This window comes from Natrix helvetica, assembly GCF_964273705.1.
Source record: "Natrix helvetica genome assembly, chromosome: 13".
Taxonomy (NCBI): domain Eukaryota; kingdom Metazoa; phylum Chordata; class Lepidosauria; order Squamata; family Natricidae; genus Natrix; species Natrix helvetica.
Genome location: NC_138557.1, coordinates 10,488,600 through 10,514,077, shown reverse-complemented (window position 1 = coordinate 10,514,077; position 25,478 = coordinate 10,488,600). Strand labels below are relative to the sequence as shown.

At 47.2% G+C, this 25,478-nt stretch overlaps 1 protein-coding gene across 1 annotated transcript in view; it reads left to right on the top strand.

Annotated features, from left to right (window-relative positions):
- Window positions 1–2,449: 2,449 nt before the first annotated feature.
- Window positions 2,450–25,478, top strand: part of LOC309398860 (cytoplasmic phosphatidylinositol transfer protein 1-like) — a 57,544-nt gene continuing 34,515 nt past the window's right edge. The window contains exons 1-3 of the mRNA XM_081966116.1: window positions 2,450–2,560; window positions 13,577–13,724; window positions 23,522–23,670. Of these exons, the coding sequence (XP_081822242.1) occupies window positions 13,677–13,724; window positions 23,522–23,670 (197 nt within the window). The 5' untranslated portion in view covers window positions 2,450–2,560; window positions 13,577–13,676. The remainder of the gene's footprint in view (window positions 2,561–13,576; window positions 13,725–23,521; window positions 23,671–25,478) is intronic.

Sequence of the window (25,478 nt, the reverse complement as noted above, 5' to 3'; positions counted from 1 at the left end):
GCTAATTCTGCCAACTGCCAGGAGTTCGATCCTGACCGGCTCAAGGTTGATTCAGCTTTCCCTCCTTCCGAGATGGGAAAAATGAGGACCCAGATTGTTGGGGACAAGAGGCTGACTCTGTAAACCGCTTAGAGAGGGCTGTAAAACACTGTGAAGCAGTATATAAGTCTAAGAGCTATTGCTATTGCCCTTCCTTCCTTCCTTCCTTCCTTCCTTCCTTCCTTCCTTCCTTCCTTCTTTCCTTCGAATGCAGTATTGCAGGCTAACCTTCCAACTGCCAGTAGTTCGATCCTGACCGGCTCAAGGTTGACTCAGCCTTCCATCCTTCCGAGGTGGGTCAAATGAGGACCCAGATTGTTGGGGACAAGAGGCTGACTTTGTAAACGGCTTAGAGAGGGCTGGAAAGCATTGTAAAGCTGTATATAAGTGCTATTGCTATTGCTTCAGGTGCTTTGGAGAATAGATTCACACACACCCTTCTCTGTGGGAGCCCCTCAAGTACTGGAAGGCAGCTATTATGTCATCCTAAGCCTACTCATGATTCCATGGTTTCCCAGTCCAACAGTTTTAGAGAAGTTGTATCTGCCCAGGTTCTTATCCATTCCCTTCACCCCTCAAAGCGCATCTCCCAAGCGCATCTCCCAAGCCCTTTGGCAGAGCAAACAGAAGTGAAGAGCCGCACTAGAACCAAACTTGGGCCCGATGCCAGACGTCTAGTGGTTGCCATGGGCCGCGTGTTTCTTTTTGGGAAGGGGCGCTCCACCCTTCCAACAAGGGGCCAAGCGGGAGAGGTGCGCCGGCGGATTCTCTTCCGTAGGGGGCGCCGGCAATACCAGCCTCTGACAGCGGAGGGTGGGGGGGCGCGGGGGGGAGAAGCCCTCCCCAGTTTCAGCCTCGCCCGGTAAAGCTTCGCCTTCGGTTTCGCGCCGGCGGTGCCCCGAAGGGACCGGCCGCCGGAGAGGCTCTCAGAAAAGCCGATTGGAAGGTGAGGAGAGCCGGGAAGGAGGGAGGCGGCTGTGCCGAGGAAATCCAGGAAAGCGAGGGGAGGACGAGGGACAGGGGAGGCGGTTTTCCAACTGGTAACATCCTGGTGTGCTGGACTACATTGCCCATCATCCTGTGCTGGCACCCTCCTGCTGAGCTGGATTACATTGCCCATCATCCTGTACTGGTACCCTCCTGGTGTGCTGGACTACATTGCCCATCACCCCGTGCTGGTACCTTCCTGGTGTGCTGGACTACATTGCCCATCATCCCCTGCAGGAACGAGGGGACCAGGGGGCATGTACCAAGAAAGGCTCCCTCTGAGCGAAAGGGAAAAGATTTAGACGGGCCAGGGAGGAAGAGAGGATCTCCTGGGCAGTCGCGGGAAGAGAGGTGTTGCATCCCCACGACTCGCTTCACCGAGGTTAACTCTGCTTTCCTCGGGCATCCTAGCTGACGGGGTTTCAGCGCCTTATTATACTCCTGGGTCAAGGTTTTGCGGGACTCGGGAGGTTCCGGCCACTGGGGCGCGTCCACCGTGGCTCTAACCCGTTGCCAGTCCGGGGTTTCGCGTGCGTCGTGAGAATCCACCCAATTTCTTGCAATCAGAAGCGGAAAGGAGAATGGCGAGGGGGGTGGGGGGTGGGAAGCGTGCAGTTGGACCTTAGCAGCTTAGGAAGGATCAACTAAGTGACCAGGACTCCGGAGCGGGAAAAGGGATCCGGTCCTTTGGGGAAATTTTCGAACGTTTTTTTCTTCCCGGGGCGCACTGCTTCTGCCAGGGAGCAGGAAGGGCCGGGAATCGTAGAGGAAGAAAAACCACGAGGAGGAGGAGGAGAAAGAGAGAGACAGAGAAGGAGAAGGAGAAGGAAAAGAAGCAGAAAAAGCAGAAGCAGGCGGCGGAGGAGAAAAAGACAGAAAAAGAGCAGGAGAAGAAACAGAAGCAGGTCGAGAAAGAGAGAGAAAGAGACAGAGAAAGAGAAAGAGTAGGAGAAGAAGCAGAAGCAGGCGAGGAGGAGGAGGAGAAAGAGAGAGAAAGAGACAGAGAAAGAGGAGAAGTAGAAGAAGCAGAAGCAGGAGGAGGAGAAAGAAAGAGAGAGAGAGAAAGAGCAGCAGGAGGAGGAGAAGCAGCAGGAGGAGAAAGAGAGAGAAAGAAACAGAGAAAGAGGAGAAGCAGAAGCAGGAGGAGGAGAAAGAGAGAGAGAGAGCAGGAGGAGGAGAAGAAGCAACAGGAGCAGAAAGAGAGAGAAAGAGACAGAGAAGGAGAAGAAGGAGGAAGAGAAAGAGAGAGGAGAAGCAGCAGCAGCAGCTAGAGGAGGAAGAGGAAGAGGAGGAGGAAGAGGAGGAGGAGAAACTGTCCCGGTCCTCCTCGCTGCCTGCTCCTCCTTTCAAGCGCCTCCCCGCCCGCGGTTCTCCGGCAGCGCCCCCCACCCACCCCTGGCTCGGAGCGCGCGCCGGGTTCTTCCCTCAGCCTCGTCGCGTTCCCTTCTCCCCATCACGGGCCGTTCCGAAGACTCTGAACCCGGCGGCGGGCTCACCTTTTGAGCCCCCCTGGCGCCTTTTTGTTCGCTGTCAGGTAAGCCCCGGACGGGGAGGCGAGAAAGGGAGAAGTAACGACCCGAGATCGCGGTCCACGCAGGTAGGAGCTGAGTTTCCTGTGATTAGCCCTGTTCCCACGTGAAAGGGAGCCAAGCGGACCAATTCTCTCCTCTTGAGTCTTCCGGAGATTTGGAAGCCGCTTTGTCCTGCGTGGGCGAGGCCACCAAGGCCTCTAGAGGTGCCCCGAGGTGCTCGTACTCCCCCTCCCTCCCTCACCTCTTCAAATTCCTTTCAAGTTTCCAGTCCTGGGTGTCCTACTGAGGGAAAATCCACTGAATACCAGAGGACTTCTCCCACCTAAGCCAACTGGCTTGAAGTGTTCCAGAAGTCTTAATCTAGGGGGTCCTACAGTATCCCGTCCCCCCCATTCTGGGCCACGGTGGCACAGTGGTTAGAAAGCAGTACTTCAGGCTACTTTCTGCTGACTGACTGCTGTTTGGCAGTTCGAATCTCACCAGGCTCAAGGTTGACTCAGCCTCTTGTCCCACTGAGGTGGGTAAAATAAGGACTCAGATTGTTGAGAGCAATAGGCTGACTCTGTTAACCTCTTTGAGGGTGCTGTAAAGCACTGTGAAGCGGTATATAAGTCTAAGTGCTATTTCTATTCAGCATGGCTGGGATTTAGAGGGATTGCATTGGAACCCATCTAGATAGGTGCACCATAGGCTTTGGGATCAGCTGACCCTGCGGAGCTCAAATCTTTCTCTGCCTGCCTATGATGGAAGTGTTGTCACTCCAGTGAAGGAGACTCTGTCTTGCTGGTTGCACTTTCTGAAGTCTTGAGATTTCAGTATGTGGGAAGGAGACCATTGGAGTTGTTTTTTTTTTCTTAAAGGAGCAGGCACCCTTCTTTGTGGGATCGAAAATGATTTGGTTTGAAATGGGGCTGACCCTTGTGATTTGCCGAAGGACTTGGATGTCCCCTTTGGGTTGTGGGAAGGAGTGGTGCCTCTGAGCATGCACTGAGTGCCTCTGTTTCTCAGCCACACCGTTTTATAGCCAGATTTTCTGAACAAGCCATTGCACTGGTGCTGTACTACTCGGGGAAAGAAAGCTTGAGTTGCCTGGTTGGGGAGTGACAACAGCAGAGCTGGAAGGGATCTCGGAGGTCTTCTAGTTCAACCATCTACAAAATCAGGAGACCTTCTATTATTCCAGACAAATGGCTGTCCAACCTCTTCTTAAAAGCTTCCAAGGATGGAGCACCCACAAATTCTAAACACAACCGTTCCCACTGATTGATGGTTCTACCTGTAAGGCAATTTATCCTTAGTTCTTGGTTGCTTCTCTCCTTGATTAGTTTCCATTTGTTGCTTCTTTTCCGGCCTTCTGGCACTTTGGAAAATACGTTGAACCCCTCTTCTTTGTGGCAGCCAATCAAATATTGGAAGACTGCTATCATATCACCCCTCGTCCTTCTTTGCATTAAACTAGAGGTACCCAATCCCTGCATCCGTTCTGGTTTGGTCACTGGTTTTACTTTTCTGACCCCTCTGTGGTCCTCCTCACTGCCAGGGAAATGGATTCGGCCCAGAATAGAGGAGCTGAATCTTGAGATCCCCATTTCCAGCGCTTTTAGATCAACAAACTGTCTTTTAAACCCGGCAGAGCACTGGAGAAGTGGAATGGTTCTGCCTTTTGTCAATACAATACAATACAATAGCAGAGTTGGAAGGGACCTTGGAGGTCTTCTAGTCCAACCCCCTGCCTAGGCAGGAAACTCTATACCGTTTCAGACAAACAGCTATCCAACATCTTCTTAAAGACTTCCAGTGTTGGGGCATTCACAACTTCTGGAGGCAACTTCTGTTCCACTGATTAATTGTTCTCACTTTCAGGAAGTTTCTCCTTAGTTCTAAGTTGCTTCTGTCCTTGATTAGTTTCCACCCATTGCTTCTTGTTCTGCCCTCGGGGGCTTTGGAGATTAGTTTGACTCCCTCTTCTTGGTGGCAACCCCTGAGATATTGGAAGACTGCTATATTGTCTGTCTGCCCCCCCTCTCCCACTCTTCCTCTAGCTGATCTTGCTCTCTGAGACTTCTCTGGCATTCTGCAAAGCCACCCCCCTCGCCCCCCCTCTTACTTTTCACTCTGGGGGTTATGCTCACACAGGGTACAAAGCTTTCCCCACCCCCCATGTTGTGCAAATGGAAGGCAATGGAAACTGAGAAAACCCTGACTCCTGTTAACTACAGGTCAGTGTTATGCAAATACAGCCAGTAACTGATAGGTTTAGCCTCCCAGGAGACGTAAAAATGTCCTCAGCTCATTCATCTAGAAAAGCAAGAGAGGTTTGCACATAACAACTCTGATTGGGCCAAAATCCTGCTCTATGTTCTCTTGTGGCTCTGATAGTTAGTTGCCGGCTTGTTTGAATCTAGATACTGATGCGGTGGCTCAGTGGCTAAGATGCTGAGCTCGTCAATCAGAAAGGTTGGCAGTTCGGGGGGGTTCGAATCCCTAGCGTCGCATAATGGAGTGAGCTCCTGCGACTTGTCCCAGCTTCTGCCAACCTAGCAGTTCGAAAACACGTAAAAAATGCAAGTGGAAAAATAGGAGCCACCTTTGGTGGGAAGGTAACAGCGTTCCGTGCGCCTTTGGCATTGAGTCATGCAGGTTACATGACCACGGAGATGTCTTCGGACAGCGCTGGCTCTTCGGCTTTGAAACAGAGATGAGCACTGCCCCCTAGAGTCGGGAAAGACTTGCACATATGTGTGAGGGGAACCTTTACTTTTTACCTTATTGTCATTATCCTGGTAAAGTATATGTACCTGCTGTGCTAGGGATGGGTTCTACAATCCTTCCTTAACAACTCACAACTCAGTGTGTTGCATAGGCCAAATTTAGAACCACATACAGTCCAGGCAGCAATCTTGCTTATGGGAGGGTCTTGAGTTGAAGTTGTCCAGGTCTCTTTAAACTTCTCACCTGCTTTTTCCCAGGAGAATGAATAACTCAATTTCTCCTGGATGACAGCATGAAAAATTTGAGGCTACTTAATAGACATTCCAGAGGGGCTGGGGTGGGGGTGGAAATGTCTTTTCTCTATGAAAATAAGGTGGTGGGAGTGACTTAGATTGAAGGAGTTAGTGGGAGTTAGGATAGATTTTTATCAGTTTGGTTTATGTAATTCAAAGAAAGTTTTAATGTAAGCTTCGTGTTTATATGTGGGTTTGAAAATGTGTTCTTTTCCTTCATTCATCTTGAGTAATTTATAAAGCTTGTAAATTATTATTGAAAGGAATGTGAAAGTATTAATGTGAAGAGGAAGCTTTTTAAAAAATGAGACTTCAAGAATATATATATATATATATATATATATATATATATTCCTAACATGGATACTTTCAAATTCACTTTCAATATTTTACAAGCTTTAGGAAGGATAGATGATAGATGGATGGATGGATGGATGGATGGATGATAGATAGACATATAGATGGATGGATGGATGGATGGATAGAAGATAGGTAGATAGATAGGTACAATAGATAGATAGATGATAGATAGATAGATAGATAGATAGATAGATAGATAGATAGAAGATAGATAGATAGATAGATAGATAGATAGATAGATAGATAGATAGATAGATAGATAGATAGATGATAGATAGATGGAAGATAGATAGACAGATAGATGGATGGATGGATGGAGGGAAGATACATAGCTAGATAGATAGATAGAAGATAGATAGACGGATGGAAGATAGATAGATAGATAGATAGATAGATAGATAGATAGATAGATAGATAGATAGATAGATAGATAGAGGATGGATGGATGGATGGATGGATGGATAGATAGATAGATGAGAGAGAGATACAGATATGTTGTGTGTGCATGTGTGTGTTACTTGTTGTTTTGCTCATTTGTGGATTTTTATGAGCTGGAAACAGATCTGAACAAGCAGTGGAAAAACGCAGGAGACTCACAAATGGAAGGTATTATTATCTGAATAAGCTTTTAAGGTTGCTCAGCCGAAGGACAGGAAGCCCCCCCCTCCACAGCTCCCAGAGACTTGCAGTTTGCTCCCTGTGCTCAAAGACCCTCCTTGATTCAAGAAGCTGAAAAGCAAACGGTGTCCCTCCTGCCTTTTCCAGAAAATATCGTTTCATTTTTCTCCCTTTCTTAAAGACGCAAGGGAAGGAACCATCTGACTATTTTTTTTTTCTAATTATAGTACTGCATCTTTGAATTTTGGGCACATGTTCAGAGCACTTTGGGAAGCAGCCTCAAAGAGTCTTGTTGGAGCATGGACAGAGAGCTCTGTGTGGTAGGGGGAGAAACCTTCTACTAGCTAAATGTCTATGGAGATTCTCCATCATTCAGGTCATGGTTGTCCCCAAGGTGTTTTTTTTTCAGGACTTTCTTGTTTTTCTTTTGAAGATGTTTCGCTTCTCATCCAAGAAGCTTCTTCAGCTCTGACTGGCTGGTGGGGAATGGAAGGATTTATACTCCTTGCAGACAGCTGGTCATTTGCATCCTTTTAGAGGGCCATTGAGGCCACTTGGAGGCTTATCTGTGTCCTCAGGGTCACCTGCGTGGTGCAAATAATTCCTGTAGTCTGCAATTTTTTCCTCTGGAAATCCGTTCCTACTCCCACACGATTCCAAGGGTGCTCATCCCAAATTGTATAGCTGAAAGTTTGTAGAGATTCTCCATCATCCAGGTCAGGGTTGTCCCAAAGGTGCTTTTTTCAGGAGGCAACTGGACTTTCTTGTTGTTGTTGTTGTTTTGAAGACGTTTCGCTTCTCATCCAAGAAGCTTCTTCAGCTCTGACTGGATGGTGGGGAATGGAAGGATTTATTTTCCTTGCAGACAGCTGGTCATTTGCATCCTTTTAGAGAGTCGTTGAGGCCACTTGGAGGTTTATCTGTGTCCTCAGCGTCACCTTAGTAATGCTCCTGGTTCCTATAGTCTGCATTCCTTTTTCCCTCTGGAAATCCATTCCTACTCCCACACTTCATCCCAAATTGTATAGCTCAAAAGTCCTGGAGCTCCTGGGTGAAAAGGCCTTAGAGCTTCCTGTTCCTGTGTAAGAAATGTATTCTGATTGGTGGTCAGACTCCGAGGGAGGCGGGCGTCTTAGCTAACTTTGTAGGCTCCCTGTCTCCCAGGCTTGGTTGAACCTTGATGGATGACATAATCTTCCCAGGTACCATGTGGTGAGATGGGTAGAGGGCTAATCCCAGTGGTGGGTTCCTACCAATTCAGACCAGTTCAACTGAACCGGTAGTAGTTTGGCGGCCTGCGTCTCTGGAACCAGCAGCGACCCAGGCCTGCCACGTCCCCGACCGGTTCTCTTTGCGGTGTTTTAGGCACCGCCATCTTGTTTTTTTGCTTCTGCACATGCACAATTTTAGTTGCACTGAGCCTGCGCCCGCAGGACACATCAAGCATCCACACGCACAAAGTGCCCCTGAGCAAACTGGCAGTAGTCTCTGCCAGAAACCCACCCACCCACCCGGCTAATCCTATCATGTCCTGAGGACCATGTCTGAATCCCATCGCCCTGGAGCTGAAGGGGGTAGATCTTTGTTATGTAGAATAGATTGGCTCAGGCCTTAATGGCCCATTGACAAAGGTGGGGGTGTGAGTTTCTGCCTCCCTTTTAGGGGGAAATATTCCGCCCTTGTAATATTTCTTAAAATATTTCATTTTTCTAAGAGAGGGGTGGGTGCTAACTTCCTATACTGGGTTGATAAAGTAGGTTGACATCCCTTTCATTTATTTATTTTTCTCTTTCAACTACTCGGGGCATTCCTGCTGGTTTTTGCCTCTTGCTGGTGGCAACTCAATCTGCTTCCGATTTCCAAAACAGGATCGTCTTCCAACTGTGATATTCAGCCAAATTCCTCTTGGCTGTAGTTTTAACTCAGGCAGCTAATTGTTAAACATTAAGGAGAGCCTGCTTATCGCTGGAAGGCTATTGACTTGTGTGGCTAAGCAGCCCCTATTATAAATAAATTGGTTGGACCGAATTTGCACGTGGTTTGCTAGCTGTGGCTGTGTGCATGGAAAAAGGAGTGGGTGGGAGAACTCCTATTTGCCCCAGGGTGAGCTGGGCTGTGCTATTTACACACTACATAAGCACACCGCAGTGGCTTTTCAAACAAGTTCTGCAATTGAGAATGTACCAAGCATGCAGCTAATCTCATTGGGAAGATTTATTCCTGCGGAAAAGGAAGGAGGTCTCAACTGCTTTGAGGTTGCTGTTCCTTCAGAGAGGTGAGTTTTCCACCAAGCATTGCTCAAAAAAAAAAAGTTTCTTCACATCGCTGTTTCTCAAACCGGGTGACTTTTAAGGGTGTGTGGACTTCAGCTACCAGACTTCTGAGAGTTAGAGTCAACAAGTCTTAAAAGTTGTCAAGGTTGAGAAATGCTGATGTAGCATTTAGAATGAGTGAGTAAAATAAAACAGGGTAGATGGATGTGAAACGGATAAATTAATTGAGGAGGGAGGAAAGAAGGAAGGAAGGAAGGAAGGAAGGAAGGAAGGAAGGAAGGAAGGAAGGAAGGAAGGAAGGAGAAGGAAAGGAGATGGGAAGGAGAAGCAGGGAAGGAGAGGAGAGAGGGAGGGAGGGAGGGAGGGAAGATGGGAATGAAAAGGAAAGGAGAGGGAGGAAAGAAGGAAGGAAAAAAGAAAGGAAAAAAGAAAGAAAAAGAAACAAGGAAGGAAGGAAAGAAGAAGATGGGAATGAAAAGTAGGGAAGGAGAGGAGGGAGGGAGAGAAGGAAGGAAGATGGGCATGAGACGGAAGGAAAAGAAAGAAAGAAGGAAAGAAGCAGATGGGAAGGAGAAGCAGGGGATGGAGAGGAGGGAGGGAAGAGGGAAGGAAGGAATATGGGAATGAAAAGGAAGAAAGGAGAGGAAAGAAGGAGGGATTCTGGAAATTGAACCCAGAAAATTGCCACGGTTGGGAAACATTGCTCTAAGTGAAGATAATATTTGGTGGAATGTGATGTGATTGTTGCAATGAGCTACAAAAAATATTTGGAGGCTGTTTATCAGCTGTCAATTAGCTTCGCTGGGGCAAGTTTGCTCATGCAATTGGCCTACCTTGCAGGGTGGTTAGAAGGAAGCTTGAGAGGAGGAATGGAAACTGGGGCTCTGTGTGATGTGAAAATTACAACTTAATTTCAACAAACTGCTCCCTGGGCACAAATGGTCTTCCAAAGGAATACCCACGGAGAGGCTCAGGTTTATGGCTTTTATTTGCAAAACTGGTACATACTGAGCCACGGTGGCGCAGTGGTTAGAGTGCGGTACTGCAGGCTACTTCTCTTCCTGCCGGCTGCCTGCAATTTGGCAGTTCAAATCTCACCAGGCTCCAGGTTGACTCAGCCTTCCATCCTTCCGAGGTCAGTAAAATGAGGACCCAGATTGTTGGGGGCAAGAGGCTGACTCTGTAAACCGCTTAGAGAGGGCTGTAAAAGCACTGTGAAGCAGAATATAAGTCTAAGTGCTATTGCTATGCTTAATTATCTGGAAAAGAATAAGAATAGAGAACAGAATAATATAGAAGAGAACAGAACACAAACCCAATACAAATAGAAATCTTTATTGGCCTGAGTGATTAAATACACCAATTTGTCTCTGGTGCTGAAGCTTTCAGGGCATATTTCTTTCACAAGGTTGCTTCACAAAAGAATATCCCCAAAGACTAGACCAGAGGCCTTGATGGCTGATAGGTGAACAGCAGCATAATTCACCAAATAGCAAGAAACTCTCGGTGTCATTGATAAGAGCTGGTGGAGAGGCGATGCACTCTGCTGCCTGATACTGATCTGACACCAGGCAATGCAAGCCAGATGGTCGCTTGGTTACAAAATCCAGCAGGGTCACCTTGGGCCAGGTGCGCTCAGTCTAAATTATGCCGCCAATCAGAAACCGGGGCAGGTGAGTAGCCAGGGAATGGTTCGTCCTTGCCCTATGCTCCTTGGAGGGAGAAGGGAGCAGAGGGAAAGAGAAGGGATGAAGGAGCAATGCTTTGGCACGTGGGAGCCGCTTTTGAGGTATGTTACCTGTGGCAGGTGTGAACAAACATCAGTTGCGTCGGGATAACCTGAACGTCGATTCTGCACTCAAGAGGGCTTAGCGCAGTGTGTTCCCAAATCTGGTTGCTTTTAAGGTGAGTGGACGTCGGCTTGCGGGATTTCCCAGCCAGCAAGCTGAGAGTTGAATTCCACCCACCTGAATGTGGCTTAAGTTTGAGAAATAGTGGTTGAATGCATCCGTGGAAAGGAACTGTGGAATGGCATTCTGTGGGTCAGACCGAAGGACAATTTGAACCCTTCTCCTGACAGCTTACTTGGAACATCAGTTCCTTATGTCCTTGTATGCTTGCTTCCTTCTTCCTTCTCCGTTTCCTTCCTTCTCTGATTATTTCTTCCCTTTCTTTCCTTCCTTCCTTCTTTTCTTCCTTTATTTATTTATTTATTCACTCATTCATTCTTTCCTTCATTCTATCTTCCTCCCTTCCTTCCTTTCATCTTCCTTCCTTCCTTCTTTCCTTCATTTTCGTTTCTTTTCCTTCATCTTCCTTCCTTTTTCCTTCATCTTCCTTCCTGCCTTTTTTCCTTCATGTTCTTTCCTTTTTCCTTTATTTTCCTTCCTTTTTTCCTTCATCTTCCTTCCTTCCTATTCTCCTTCTTTCATCTTCCTTCTTTCCTTCCTTCATTTTCCTTCCTTTTTTTCTTCACCTTCCTTCCTGTTCTCCTTCTTCCTTCTTTCATCTTCCTCCCTTTCTTCATCTTCCTTCCTTTTTCCTTCCTTCCTTCCTTCCTTCCTTCCATCCCTCCCTCCCTCCCCTGCCTTTGTTAGTTATTTTTATAAACAATTCAAGGCTTGATATTTCTCCAGGCTCTCCCAAACAACATTCTGAGTTTCTACCACCTTCCTCCGATGAAACATTAGGTGGAAGATGGATGTTGTGCTTTGTTACCAGCCAGCTTTCCCCACCCCTCCCTTTTTCAAAAAAGAAAAAAGAAAAAAGAAAAGAATCTTGGAAATATAATTCCACTAAATGAATCATCGCACATGGAGGTGTCTTAATTTAGTCTGAGAACAGGCAGCAGAATTCAAGCTTACCTCGAAGGTGCCGTTCTTTGTTCCAGAAGATTCTCCATCTCATGTTGGTACGGATGGTCTGTAATCTAGACCAGAGAAAATTTTGGCTGTCCGCAGAAAAATTATTTGCATTTTTTATACTGCACTAAATCAGGGGTCCTCAAACTACAGCCCCTGGGAGGGATACGTGCAATGAACGCTTGTGTTGCTGCAGAGAGTCTCCCCCTTTGGGGTCTTTTTGTGTGGGTCAGAGGGGGACAGACATTCTGACTTGGGGTCTGCTTCAGCCTCCTGATGGGGGGATTTGGGCAAAGGCTGGAGAGAAGCGCCGCTGGTGGCAAAGAGCCGGAGGGCCTCGTTCCAGTGGGACTGCATCATGGCCTGGAACTGGCTGACCATCTCAGCCCGCTGAGCCTCCAGGCGCCGGTACCTGGCCTTGCACTCCCGCAGGTCTTCCCTCTGCTTGGAAAGCCTATGCTCCTAGTCCTCAGTGAGGTGCTTCCTCTAAGCCTCCTTCTCGGTCAGATCCAATTTGAACTGAGCTGCTTTGCCAACTCTTTCTCATGGCGGCTGCTTAGCTCCAGCAACTGCTTCCTGTTGGGGCCCTAAGGAGCCCGGGCGGAAGTGGAGGAGTGGCTGGGAGGGGAGGGGCCAGTAGAGGCTGGCGAGGCGCCCCTCGATGTGAGTGACATTGAATTAGCCATGCCCACCCGGTCACATGACCACCTTGCCACGCCCACCCAGCTGGTCCTTAGGCAGATCTTATTAGTGGTCTGTGGGATTTAAAATTATGAATTTAGTGGTTCCTGAGGTCTGAACGTTTGGTGATCTTTGGACTAGACAGAGGCATAAGGGAGATATTTGCTTTCCTATATTTAGAAAATAGTTGGAATCCTGGCCTTGGGGAGTGATTTTGGGACACCAGCTTCTCTCCTGCAACTTTCCAGAGACCTAGTAAGTTTCAGCCTGTCATTTGGAATGTGTCACTAAGCCTGCAGTGTTAGCCTGCCAGACCTCCACAACATTTTCTTTCCCCTTTCCTCATTAACTCCCTCACACTTTTATGTTGAGCTCTGGAGGAACATGGGGATTGAGCAAAGGATGAGAAGAAGCTTTAGGAAATGGTGCAAAAAAGAAATAAATCTGGCAGAGAATCTGCTCTTCTGCGAAAAAAAGAAAAAAGAAGAAGACCAACCAGGATGATGAGGGGACTGGAAACTAAAACATACGATGAACGGTTGCAGGAGCTGGGCATGGTTGGTCTAGTGAAGAGAAGAACCAGGGGAGACAGGATGGCAGTCTTCCAATATTTGAGGGGTTGCCACAGAGAGGAGGGGATCAAGCTATTGTCCAAAGCACCCGAAGGGCAGACAAGGAATAATGGTTAGAAACTGATCAAGGGGAGATTCAACCTGGAAATAGGGAGGAATTTCCTGACAGTGAGAGCAATCAACCAACAGAACAGCTTGCCTTTGGAAGTTGTGGGAGCTTCATCACTGGAGGCTTTCAAGAAGAGACTGGTTTGCCCTCTGACAGAAATGGTGTAGGGTCTCCTGCTTGGGTGGAGGATTGAACTAGATGACCTACAAGGTCCCTTCCAACTCATCTGTTAATCTGTTAAAACTGAGCAAGGGCAAAGGTTGGGATGGCCTTCTCTATGCCTCTTTGGTCCAACAGCTGCTCCTCCCTCGGCTTGAGAGGTGAGAAGGCTGGTGACCTCACAAGGGCTTCCCTGGCAACTCACCCTGAAGTCATGAGCCCAGCCATTGTTGGAGCAATAGGGAGAGAAAGCTGCTTGGACAATATTGACCAGTTGTAGCTTTGAGCTTGCCAGATGTGCACCAGAGTTGGTCCTTGAGTTGTTCTAAAGTCTCCTTCTCTGCCCCAACCTCTGGTTGGGAATGCCTGTTTCCCTACAGCACGATGCTTTCCTTGAGGAACCTTGTGGGGCCGCTGAGTTGCTGACGAGTTCCCGTTTCCATCTGAAGAGAAGAAGACATCCCGAACCTTGAAGCAGCAATGCTGGTGAAGGAATACCGGATTTGTATGCCTCTCACCACTGAAGAGGTAAAGTTGAGCTCCTGAAATTGTGGGGGAGGAAGGGGAGGTTTTTTAATTTAGCCAAACCATCTTGGAATCTTCACACCCAACTGGGACCTTCTTTGCTAGCTTGTTGCAGGACACGTATGGGCTGGAGGAGTTGGGAGGGGAAGGTCAAAGGTTTGGAGGTAGACTACATGTATAATATGTTGCTAGAGATTGGAGACTACAGAACACTGTTGCTCAATCTTGAAAAACCGGAAGGTGTGTGGACTTCATCTCCCAGAATTCCTCAGCCAGCAAGGGGAGAATTGCCTGCTGGAGAATTCTGGGCGCTGTTCCACCCATCATCAGGTTCCCAAGTTTGAGAAATACCACATCAGAAGAAGGAAGGATACTGGCTGGGATAAAACCTCCCCAGTTTCTAAATTAGGGACCAAAACTTTCAGGGCTTCATGAGGTCACTTGACCTTCTATACTCGTGATGGCAAACCTATGGCACATGTGCCCGAAGGGGCATGTGGAAGCATGTCACCTGGCACGCATGTCGCCGCCTGTTCCTCTTCCTGGTTTCTGGCATGCATGCACGCATGACGATCAGCTGGCCTTTGTGCGTGCAGCAATGCCAGAAACTGGAAGAGCTGGTCTTCCATTTTCCGGCATGCGCGCCGGCCAGTGGATTGTTGCGCGCAGGTACAACCGGAAGTTTATTTTCCAGCATGCGCATATCCCCTGGGCAGCTCCTCTTCTGGGTTGTGGCCCAGAAGAGCATGCACGCTCCATTTTCGGCACTTGGTGCCAAAAAGTTTTGCCATCACTGTTCTGAGCCCTTTGAGCCATGTGTTTCAACCTCAGCAACTTGAAAAGGTGTGGACCTCAGCTCCAGAATGTCCCAGTCAATGTGCCAGCTGGAGAATTTCGAGAGTTGGAAATCCACGCCTCTTAAAGTGGCCTGGGGAATTCTGGGAGTTGAAGTCCACCCTTCTTAAAGTTGGCTGAGTAGCTCCGGGAGTCGGTCCAGATCTCTTGAAATGGGCTGGAGAATTCTGGGAGTTGAAATCTACCTGGGTTAAGTTCGTTGTGGTTGAAGAACCACAATTTTGAGGAAGGATGGTCAACCGTGTAAATCTGAAACTTAAGAGTATACAGAAATGTAAGATACCCATCCATCCCTGGCTCTGAAACCTGGGAAGGGAGATGTTCAGCCTTGGGTGATGTGGGTATTATCCACTTGTCTCCCTTGCTTTTTTTTTCCTTTCCAGATGTTAAGCACAGGTACCAAAAGTAGTTAAACAAGAAAGGAGCTTAGCAGAAACAGCCTAGTGGTCAGAGTAAGCTGCACAATGAGATGGAGTGTTGTGTGTCCTGCCAATGACCAGCAGATTCGGACAGTGAGGAAGTTGGGGAGGAACATGGGCCAGGCCTGGAGTCTGGGAAAGGCTCGGACGAGGGCTCTGTGTAGGAGGCACAGAAGGGGCCAGGGGTCCATAGTTTGAGTACCCCCTGATTTAGTGCAATATCAAAAATGCAAACAATTTTTCTGCCGACCACCAAAATTGTCTCCCCAGTTGGTGACCGCTGGATTAGAAGACCTCCAAGGTCCCTTCCAACTCTGTTATTCTGTCATTTCCCCCCCCCCCCCAAGGTTGAAATATGGCCTGTAGCAAAAGCAGGTGCAAATATTATGAGCTGTAACAGCTCTTGTTAGGAAACAAGCCTTAATCACAGACAAGCTCTCGGTTCCCCTGTGGCTCCCCAAAAGACGAATGTGTCGCAGAAGTGGTGAACAGCTTGTCCTGAACAACGTGGGGTATTTTGCGGAAAAACACTGGCCCCTGGGCACATTGCGTTCTGATAGGCTTAGCAACAGGTTCATATGATTTGCATGTGCGTGAGAGACTTGGGTGCTTGCCTGCCTAGACACCTGCGACCATTCAGAGCCCACAGGGCATCAGAAATATGTTTAACCTGGTAATGGATTTAAAACAGAGTTAAAAGGGACCTTGGAGGTTTTCTAGTCCAACCCCCTGCTCAAGCAGAAGACTGCATAGCAGTGTTTCTCAACCTTGGCAACTTGAAGATGTCCGGACTTCAACTCCCAGAATTCCCCAGCCACCTGGCTGGGGAATTCTGGGAGTTGAAGTCCGGACATCTTCAAGTTGCCAAGGTTGAGAAACACTCCTGTGTAGCATTCCAGACAAGTGGTTGTCCAGTCTCTTCTTGAAAACCTCCAGTGAAGGAGCGCCCACAATTTCTGGAAGCAAGCTGTTCCACTGGTGAATTGTTCCCACTGTCAGGATGTTTCTCCTCAGTTCTAGGTTGCTTCTCTGCTTGATTAGTTTCCACCCATTGCTCCTTGTCTCTCTTCTCATCCAAGAGAGATCCATCTAGAACTAAGGAGAAATTTCCTGAAGGCAGGCTGTTCCATTGGTTAATTTTTATCACTGTCAGGAAATTTCTCCTCAGTTCTAAGTTGCTTCTCTCCTTGATTAGTTTCCACCCATCGCTTCTTGTCCTGCCCTCAGGTGCTTTGGAGAATAGCTTCGCTCCCTCTTCTTTGTGGCAACCCCTGAGATATTGGAAGACTGCTATCATGTCTCCCCTAGTCCTTCTTTTCACTGGACTAGACATAACCTAGTGACTATCCAATCTCTTCTTAAAAGCCTCCAGTCATGAGCACCTACAGCTTCTGGAGGCAACTTCTGTTCCACTGGTGAATTGTTCTCACTATCAGGAAATTTCTTTTTAGTTCCAGGTTGGATCACCGCTTGATTCTTTTCCATCTGAGGCTCTTCTCCAGGGAGTCCTTCCTTCTCATTAGGTGGCCAAAGTCTTTGAGTTTCCTCTTCAGGATCTGGCCTTCTAAAGAGCAGTCAGGGATGATCTCCTCTAGGACTGACCCGTTGGATCGCTTTGCAGTCCAAGGTGACTCCATCCAGCCACCTCATTCTCTGCTGTCCCCTTCTTCTTTTGCCCTCAATCGTTCCCAGCATGAGGCTCTTCTCTAGGGAGTCCTTCCTTCTCCTTAGGTGGCCAAAGTCTTTGAGTTTCCTCTTCAGGATCTGGCCTTCTAAAGAGCAGTCAGGGTTGATCTCCTCTAAGACTGACCGGTTGGATCGCTTTGCAGTCCAAGGTGACTCCATCCAGCCACCTAATTCTCTGCCGTCCCCTTCTTCTTTTGCCCTCCATTGTTCCCAGCATGAGGATCTTCTCCAGGGAGCCCTTCCTTCTCCTTAGGTGGCCAAAGTCTTTGAGTTTCCTCTTCAGGATCTGATGTAATAGGGCAATGCTGGAATTTTATGCTACCGGCCTAGACTCAACAGCAGTGTTCGCGGGCGCTGCTTCGTAAAACGTGACTTTTTGATTCCTGACACATTCTTCTTTGTCTTCAGTTTCCTGACTCAATGTTTAAGTTAAATTGTGCTGGGAGGGACTCCCCAGGAGTAGCAGCCCTGGTGTTACTAGCAGAAGAAGAAAAAAAAAGATAGTGACACATTTGCACTTTAGAGAAAGATTGCGAATGTTTCGGTACAAAAGGCTAGAAGTTCAGTTTCCTTCATCAGCTCTTGCAGGATGGGATTGCTTATATTATCTTTGGAAAGTTGCGAGTGATTTAAGGATAGAATCAAGATCAGGTGAAGTGTTAGTACCACTTCATAAGGCCTTGGTAAGATCGCACTTGGAATGCCATTTGAGTCCACTTTTGGTTGTTGTGATGTAAAAAAAAAGATGTGGAGACTCTAGAAAGAGGGCAGAGAAGAGCAACAAAGATGATTAGGAGACTGGAGGTTAAAACGTATGAAGAACGGTTGCTGGAATTGGGTATGTCTAGTTTAATTAAAAGATGGACTAGGGGAGACATGATACTAATCTTCCAATATCTCAGTGGCTGCCGCAAAGAAGAGGGAGTCAAGCTATTCTCCAAAGCACCAGAAGGCAGGACTAGAAACAATGGGTGAAAACTAACTAAGGAGAGAAGCAACTTAGAACTAAGGAGAAATTTCCTGACAGAACAATTAACCAATGGAACAGTGTGCCTTGAGGAAATTCCTCCTTAGTTCTAAATTGTTTCTTTCCTTGATTAGTTTCCACCCATTGCTTCTTGTTCTGCCTTCAGGTGCTTTGGAGAATAGTTTGACTCCCTCTTCTTTGTGGCAACCCCCGAGATATTGGAAGACTGCTATCATGTCTCCCCTAGTCCTTCTTTTCATTAAAATAGACATACACAATTTCCAGCAACCGTTCTTCATATGTTTCAGCCTCCAGTCCCCTAATCATCTTTGTTGTTTTTCTCTGCACTCTTTCTAGAGTCTCAACGTCTCCACGGCTAAATTACTTTGTCTAGAATTACTAGGATTCTTTCTTAATGCTTTACTAATTTTAAGGGAGCAACATTGAATATCTATGGCCATGTGTTGACGTCATCCCAACTGATAGGTCATGTCAGGACACCTGGCACAACTGCTGTCACTTGCTGTGGGGTGGGGTGCATGTCATCATTTGAACCTCTTCAGATGCCCGTGATCCTTTGTCAACAAATTGTACCCCAAGCCTGCTCCAGAGGAGGAAGGCTGCTGATTAAACAGGCGCCATTGGAATGGGTTTCTTTTCTTTTTCTTCAAAGAAAGCTTGACAATTCCTCTGAAGAGCAGATCATACGTCTTCGGTAATTAGCAGGATGACAAGAGATATCAAGAGAACAATCAAATGATGACTCTATGGGAGTATTGTCCCTGCCTGCCCCCTTTCCTCCTCTCTGATATTATTTAAAGGGAAAGGTTCCCCTCGCACGATGTGTGCTAATCGTTCCCGACTGTAGGGGGCGGTGCTCATCTCCGTTTCAAAGCTGAAGAGCCAGCGTTGTCGGAAGATGTCTCCGTGGTCATGTGGCCGGCAGGACTAAACGCCGAAGGCGTACGGAGCGCTGCTCCCTTCCCACCAAAGGTGGTTCCTATTTTTCTACTTGCATTTTTTTACCTGCTTAGCTGGGTTGGCAGAAGCTGGGACAAGTCACGGGAGCTCACTCTGTCGTGTGGCGCTAGGGATTCGAACCGCCGAACTTTCTGATCGACCAGCTCAGCGTCTTAACCACTGAGCCACCTTCCGACATTATTTACCAAGCACAAAACGCCACGTTGTGGGGTTTAAGTGAGGTTGGCTTTTCCAAGGGAGAAGAGAGAGCCCAGCAGAATTTCTATTTTTCTCGGTGAACTTCGGGTAACGCAAAGATTGCCTGACTTTGGCAAAACACCAAGCAGGATTTTCACAGATACTGAATGTGCCAGAATCGCAGCAGCGTCAAACACCATTCAGCGCTTGTCTTGTTTTCGGGAGTGTTTTTCCTTAAAAAGAAAAGGTGCTTCTTTCAGCGTTCCCTTTTTCCTTCCCAGCCTGATTTTTGGGAGTGCTGTAATTTTTGTTCTTCCTTGTAATGATTTGCTGAAAGGATAAAGTAGCTCTTGTATTTCCCTCTGGGCACAGTGAGCATAAATCTGCTGAACAAAACTCCGCATTGGCAACAGGAAGGGCATTGGGCCATTCAACGCTCTGCTGGCTCCATTCAGTGGACCAGACTCCACCCTGCAAGGGATTATGGGATGGTTAAAAGATGATCATGATGATAAAGTAGTCCTTGACCTGTGACTGGTTGTTTAGTGACCATTCAAAGTTATGACAGTCTCCCCCAAAGTTACTTACAACTCAGGTCCAAAGTTCTGGTGACTCCCCCATCCCCACCATTGTCACATGACTGCATTTTGGGTGCTTGGCAACCAGCTCACATTTATGGCTATTTGCAGCACGTGGTAATCACGTGACCACAATTTACGATGTAAGTTAAGGCAGGATTAGAACTCACTGTCTCCTGGAAATTGGCCTAAAGTCACTCTGCCTGCTTTTATGCCTAAAGTGGGAATAAAACTCTCCAGCTCCTGCTTTCTAGCCTGGTGCCTTCACCACTAGACCAAACTACCTCTCTCTCCTTCATTAACCTTCATCTGTTTTCTTGCTCTTATCTGAGATCACTTGAATGTGAAGATTGGAGAGTCTAAGGGGAAAGATGTTCCCATCTCACCTCCAACCATGTTCTCTCCTGTGACAAAATCCTTCCCTTCACTTGTTGGTGGATGGACAGAGATCCTGTTAGAACATTGCAGGATGCCCATGAAAGGGGTTGTGATGGCTCAGCAGTTAAAGATGGCTGAGCTTGTCAGCTTGAAGACTGATCGCCCAGGTTCAAGACCCAAGTGCTGCAGAAGCTCCTGTTCCTGTCCTAGCTCCTGCCCATCTAGAATTTCGAATACATGCAAAGGCAACTAGATAAACAGGTACCACTTCGGTGGGAGGATAACAGCATTCCTGGAACCTCGGCATAGATTCATGCCAGCCACATGACCATGGAAGCACCTTTGGACAATGCTGGTTGTTTTGGCTATGAAATGGAGATGAGCAGTGCTTGCTAGAGTCAGACTCTTCTTCTTCCTCTTCCTCCTCTTCTTCCTCCTCCTCCTCCTACTTCCTCTTCCTCTTCCTCTTCTTCCTCTTCTTCTTCTTCCTCTTCATCCTCTTCTTCTTCTTCCTCTTCTTCTTCTTCCTCTTCTTCTTCCTCTTCTTGTTCCTCTTCCTCCTTCCCCTCCTCCTCCTCCTCCTCCTCCTCCTCCTCCTCCTCCTCCTCCTCCTCCTCCTCCTCCTCCTCCTCCTCCTCTTCTTCTTCTTCTTCTTCTTCTTCTTCTTCTTCTTCTTCTTCTTCTTCTTCTTCTTCTTCTTCTTCTTCCTAGTGTATTCCCACAAGAGCTTGGTCTGCTTTTTGGATCATTGAACACCACTTTGTACAGTCAGCTGCATCTCCAGGGCACAGGCCCACAGCTTCCATACCAGTGGTGGATTCCTGCCAGATCGCACCGGATCGCGTGCTCCCTTTCGGCGCTGAACCCGGAAGTACGTTCTTGCCCCGCCCCTGGCGACGGGACGACGCTTGCCTGCGCTCCACCAGCTCGGCTGGGACCGGAGATGTTTCCTCAGCGGAGCGGAGCGCCTGAAAGGGACGCAGGCTCAGCCTGCCAGGCTGCCACCACTCCACTGAAGACATTGCTGAGCAGAGAAACGTCTCCGGTCCCAGCCGAGCTGGTGGAGCGCAGGCAAGCGTCGTCCCGTCACCAGGGGTGGGGCCAGAACGTACTTCCGGGTTCAGCGCCGAAAGGGAGCGCCCGATGCGGTGCGATCCGGCAGGAACCCACCACTGTTCCATACCTTTTGATGGTGTCTTGCCATCTCTGTTTTGGGCGCCCGCAAGGACTTCAGGTTGGTAGGCAGTCTTAGCCATGGTGGAAGTTGCTGCTCTTGGACATGTCCATACAGAAGAGTCGTCCTTCTCTCATATTCTCTATAATTAGTGCCACACCAAAATGTTGTCGAATGGGGTCATTTGTGCTGTGGTCAAGAAGGAAGGTGCCCGATATTCAACAGAGCCTTTGCGTTTCCATGGCATGGAGAGAGCTTTCGTTCCCTGTTGTTGTTGCCTCCGCATTCAGTGCCATACAGTGCAACAGGGCAGATGGTTGTCTTGTAAATCTTAGATTTAAGATGGTCAGACATGAGACAGATACGACTGGCCAGAGAAAACCTTTCCTTTTACCGTTTTTAGTCCCTACGAGGATTCTTGGGGCTGTAACCCCCAAGCCTTAATTCCTAAATGATTGGAGATGGGACCTTAACCAAGATGTCTGCCCTGGGAATGGTTCTTTCAACTGGAGCTTGAATTCATCACGAGAGCTGAGTAGACTTTAGTTCACCGTCATGGATTTCCTGCTGCACCTCTACATCTTTCAAACTTTGGACAACACTGCAAGTGAGCAGCTTCTGGAGCCAAAGCGCATCTTGAGCCAACCTCCCCCCTGTAGCTGGCTTGAGAGGCAGGCGGCATTCAGCTCCTCTTAGCTGTGTGCCAGGCTAAAAGTAGCTCATTTCAACACAGCTGTCGCTGTTGGTTGGAGCTCGGCAAACAGGAGCACGGGTTGCAGCAAGATAGCTGATAGATTTCTGGTGTGGCTGGTGTTTACTCTGGGGAAACAATTCCCTTTGCCGGAGGGCTTTGGAGGAAAAGTCTCTTTTTACATAACAAAAACTAAACATGGGCCTTGCCTTCAGGAAGAAGCATCCATAGGTCTATACTTACCAAGAAGAGACTCCTGAAAACAGGGATACTCCCTGTGATACTCTATGGACGCAACAGTTGGACTTTGAAGAAGCAACAGTTGGACTTTGAGGAAGAGGAGATACTCTATGGAGCAACAGTTGGACTTTGAAGAAGAGAAGATACTCTATGGAAGCAACAGTTGGACTTTGAAGAAGCAATAGTTGGACTTTGAAGAAGAGGAGAAACTCTATGGAGTAACAGTTGGACTTTGAAGAAGAGGAGATACTCTATGGAGCAACAGTTGGACTTTGAAGAAGATGAGATACTCTATGGAGCAACAGTTGGACTTTGAAGAAGCAACAGTTGGACTTTGAAGAAGAAGAGATACTCTATGGAGCAACAGTTGGACGTTGAAGAAGAGGAGATACTCTATGGAGCAACAGTTGGACTTTGAAGAAGAGGAGATACTCTATGGAGCAACAGTTGGACTTTGAAGAAGAGGAGATACTCTATGGAGCAACCGTTGGACTTTGAAGAAGAGTAAAAAAGTAATTAGGAAAATTCTGATTTGTGCTGAAATGGGTGAATGACATGGGTATTTATTTATCCTAATCCATAAATTTGTCCTCAAAAACAAACATAAATTCTAATGTTGGGTTTTCCCCCTTACCAGAGGGAGCCCCCTTGTGGAGTACTGTGAAGCCATTACCATGACAACTCCCCTGCTCTGTACAGTAGAAGCCATTTGAAGGCAGCACAATAGAAGCCATTTGAAGGCACAACAGGCTGTATCTTAACTGAACACACATCCCGAGGGGGGGGGGTTAGGGGTGTCTGACCCCCACAGCATTTTTTTCCAGAGGGTAAGTCATCCATGTACCAAGTTTGGTTGAAATTGCTCAAGGCATTCCAGAGTTATGCTCACACACACACACACACACACACACACACACACACACACACACACGGCCATTGATGATAGATAGATAGATAGATAGATAGATAGATAGATGATAGATAGATAGATAGATAGATAGATAGATAGATAGATAGATAGATAGATAGATAGATAGATAGATAGATAGATAGATAGATAGATAGATGGGTGGATGGGTGGATGGGTGGATGGGTGGATGGGTGGATGGGTGGATGGGTGGATGGGTGGATAGTAGATAGATAGATAGATAGATAGATAGATAGATAGATAGATAGATAGATGATAGATAATAGATAGATGATAGATAGATAGATAGATGATAGATAGATAGATAGATAGATAGATAGATAGATAGATAGATGATAGATAGATAGATAGATAGATAGATAGATAGATAGATAGATAGATTATCTATCTATCTATCTATCATCTATCTATCTATCTATCTATCTATCTATCTATCTATCTATCTATCTATCTATATTCACTGCTTTCTTTTGAATTCTGAAGAGTTTTTCTTGTACTCCTTGCTTCAGAAGTGCAGGAGAGAGTAAATATTGTTTTTGTTTGCTTTAAAATTGTGATCATTATAATGCTGTTATGGAGAAACCAAATCCTTGTCCTGGAGTTTTATAGAAATATTTTAAACGGATACATGAGTGTCCCAGGAAGGGGCCAGTCTGTTCTCCTCCCACACCCCTTTGCCCAAACTCCTTTCAGATGACTCTCCTCTTGGTCTTCTTTCCTCAACAGTACCGAGTTGGGCAGCTTTACACCATCAGTAAGCACAGCCATCAGGAGAGCGACAGAGGAGAAGGGGTGGAAGTGGTGAAAAATGAGCCTCACGAAGACCCCGTCCATGGCCCGGGCCAGTTCACGGAGAAGAGGGTCCACCTGTCCAGGTGAGGAAGCTCCAGTGACATTTCAAGGGCTGGTTTCCTGCTTCTCTTCTTCTTCTCTCTTGTGGGCAACTTCGCTAAAGGGGCATCTTGCAATTGCCCTGCAAGGCAGGTCAGGAGTTTCTTAATGTATCCCTCGGAGGGCAAGAAGGTGTACTAAGTGTATTCTGTTTACGGAGTAACGCAACACATTGTAGGGTGTAGGGAAAGCAGTGAGTTAAGGAGGAATGACTGTATGACGTTGATGGGCAAGATTTTTCCCTACCTTCACATTCAATCTGTTTCCTTTCCATTATAGTTGATCCTTTCTTTCCTTATTCCTTTTCCCCTTCCCCTTTTCATTCCTCCTCCTTTTTCCTTTTCCTCTTTCCCTTCTCCCTTTCCTTTCCCCTTTCTCTTTTTCTCCTTCCTTTTTCTTTTCCCTTTCACTCCCTTCCTCCTTTTCATCTTCCCCCTTCCCTTCTCTTCTTCCTTTTTCTTCCCTTTCCCTTCCCTTTCTCTTTCCTTCTTACTCTCCTCTTTCTTCCTTCCTTTTCCCTTTCACTCCCTCCCTCCTTTCCCCATTCCTCCTTCCTTTCTCTTTCCTTTCCATTTCTTTTCTCTTTCCTTCTTCCTCTCCCCCTTCCTCCTTTCCTTCCCTTTCACTCCCTTCCTCCTATCCCTCCTCCACCTCCTCTTCCCTTTCCCCTTCTTCCTCTCCCTCCCTCCCTCCTCCCTCCTTCCCTTTTCCTACTTCTTTTCCTGTAGCCAATTGCTACCTGCCTTTGTTTCAACTCCACCAATCCTCCTTCAAGTTAACGCTCTTGTATTTCACCCTTAACAATGGTGGAATTGACCTTAGGAAAGGCTACTATCATTTGCAAAAGAAAATAATAGTAGTTGTTGTTGTGAGAAAGTGACAATAAGCAGCCCTGGGATTGCAGGTTGCTTAATGCCCGCACCTTAATTCATGCTATGTAGACTTTCTCCCAAGACTGAATCCCTGCTACTAAGCATCATTCTTCTTCTCCACCTCCACCGCGCTGTTTTGCTTCCCTCCAATATCCATTTGTTCTCCGCTTTCCAATTAACCTGTCACGAAATCTGACAATTGCTCCAGGCTGGGTTTTGCAGGAACTCAGCCTAATATAATATTCCACCAACCATCCATTTCTCCTTCCCTTCCTACCAGCTCTCTGCCTTGCAGCTCTCAAGGATCAACCGCTTCCGGTTGAAATAGGGTTTCCTGCCTAGGCAGGGGGTTGGACTAGAAGACCTCCAAGGTCCCTTCCAACTCTACTATTGTATTGTATTGTATTATTGTATTGAAATCTGCCCCATTTTGCAGAATGGGCAAATTGTTTCAGGAGATGCTTGGAGGGTCAGGGAGGGGAGGTCCTTGGTGCCAGAGATCTTGGACCTGTGGCTGTGCTAGGTGGGATTCGTGAAAATCATCATCCAGACCGTCTCTCCCCCCCTTTTTTTTAAACAAAGTTTTATTGGTTTTTAAGAGGATAAAAAGGAAAGGGGTAGTGGAATGGGTTACAAATTTTGGCAGTTACAATATGTAGGAGGTGTCCCCTCCCCCCGTACTCATGGTATTTATTTAAACATAAAATTCAATATTAAATAGCAATATTTTGTCAGCATGTAAATTCAGATAATAATTTCAATCAATTTATATCAAGCAGATTTTCTTGCTCATTTTTGTGATCTGAGTTTTCTTGGTATTGCCCCTTCTCCCCCCGCCAGCAGGGCTCCGGCCCCTCCCGTGTCCTGTAGATCTGTTGTAAAATCATCAGGTTTATCTAGGAGTGCTTTATTTTTTTCCA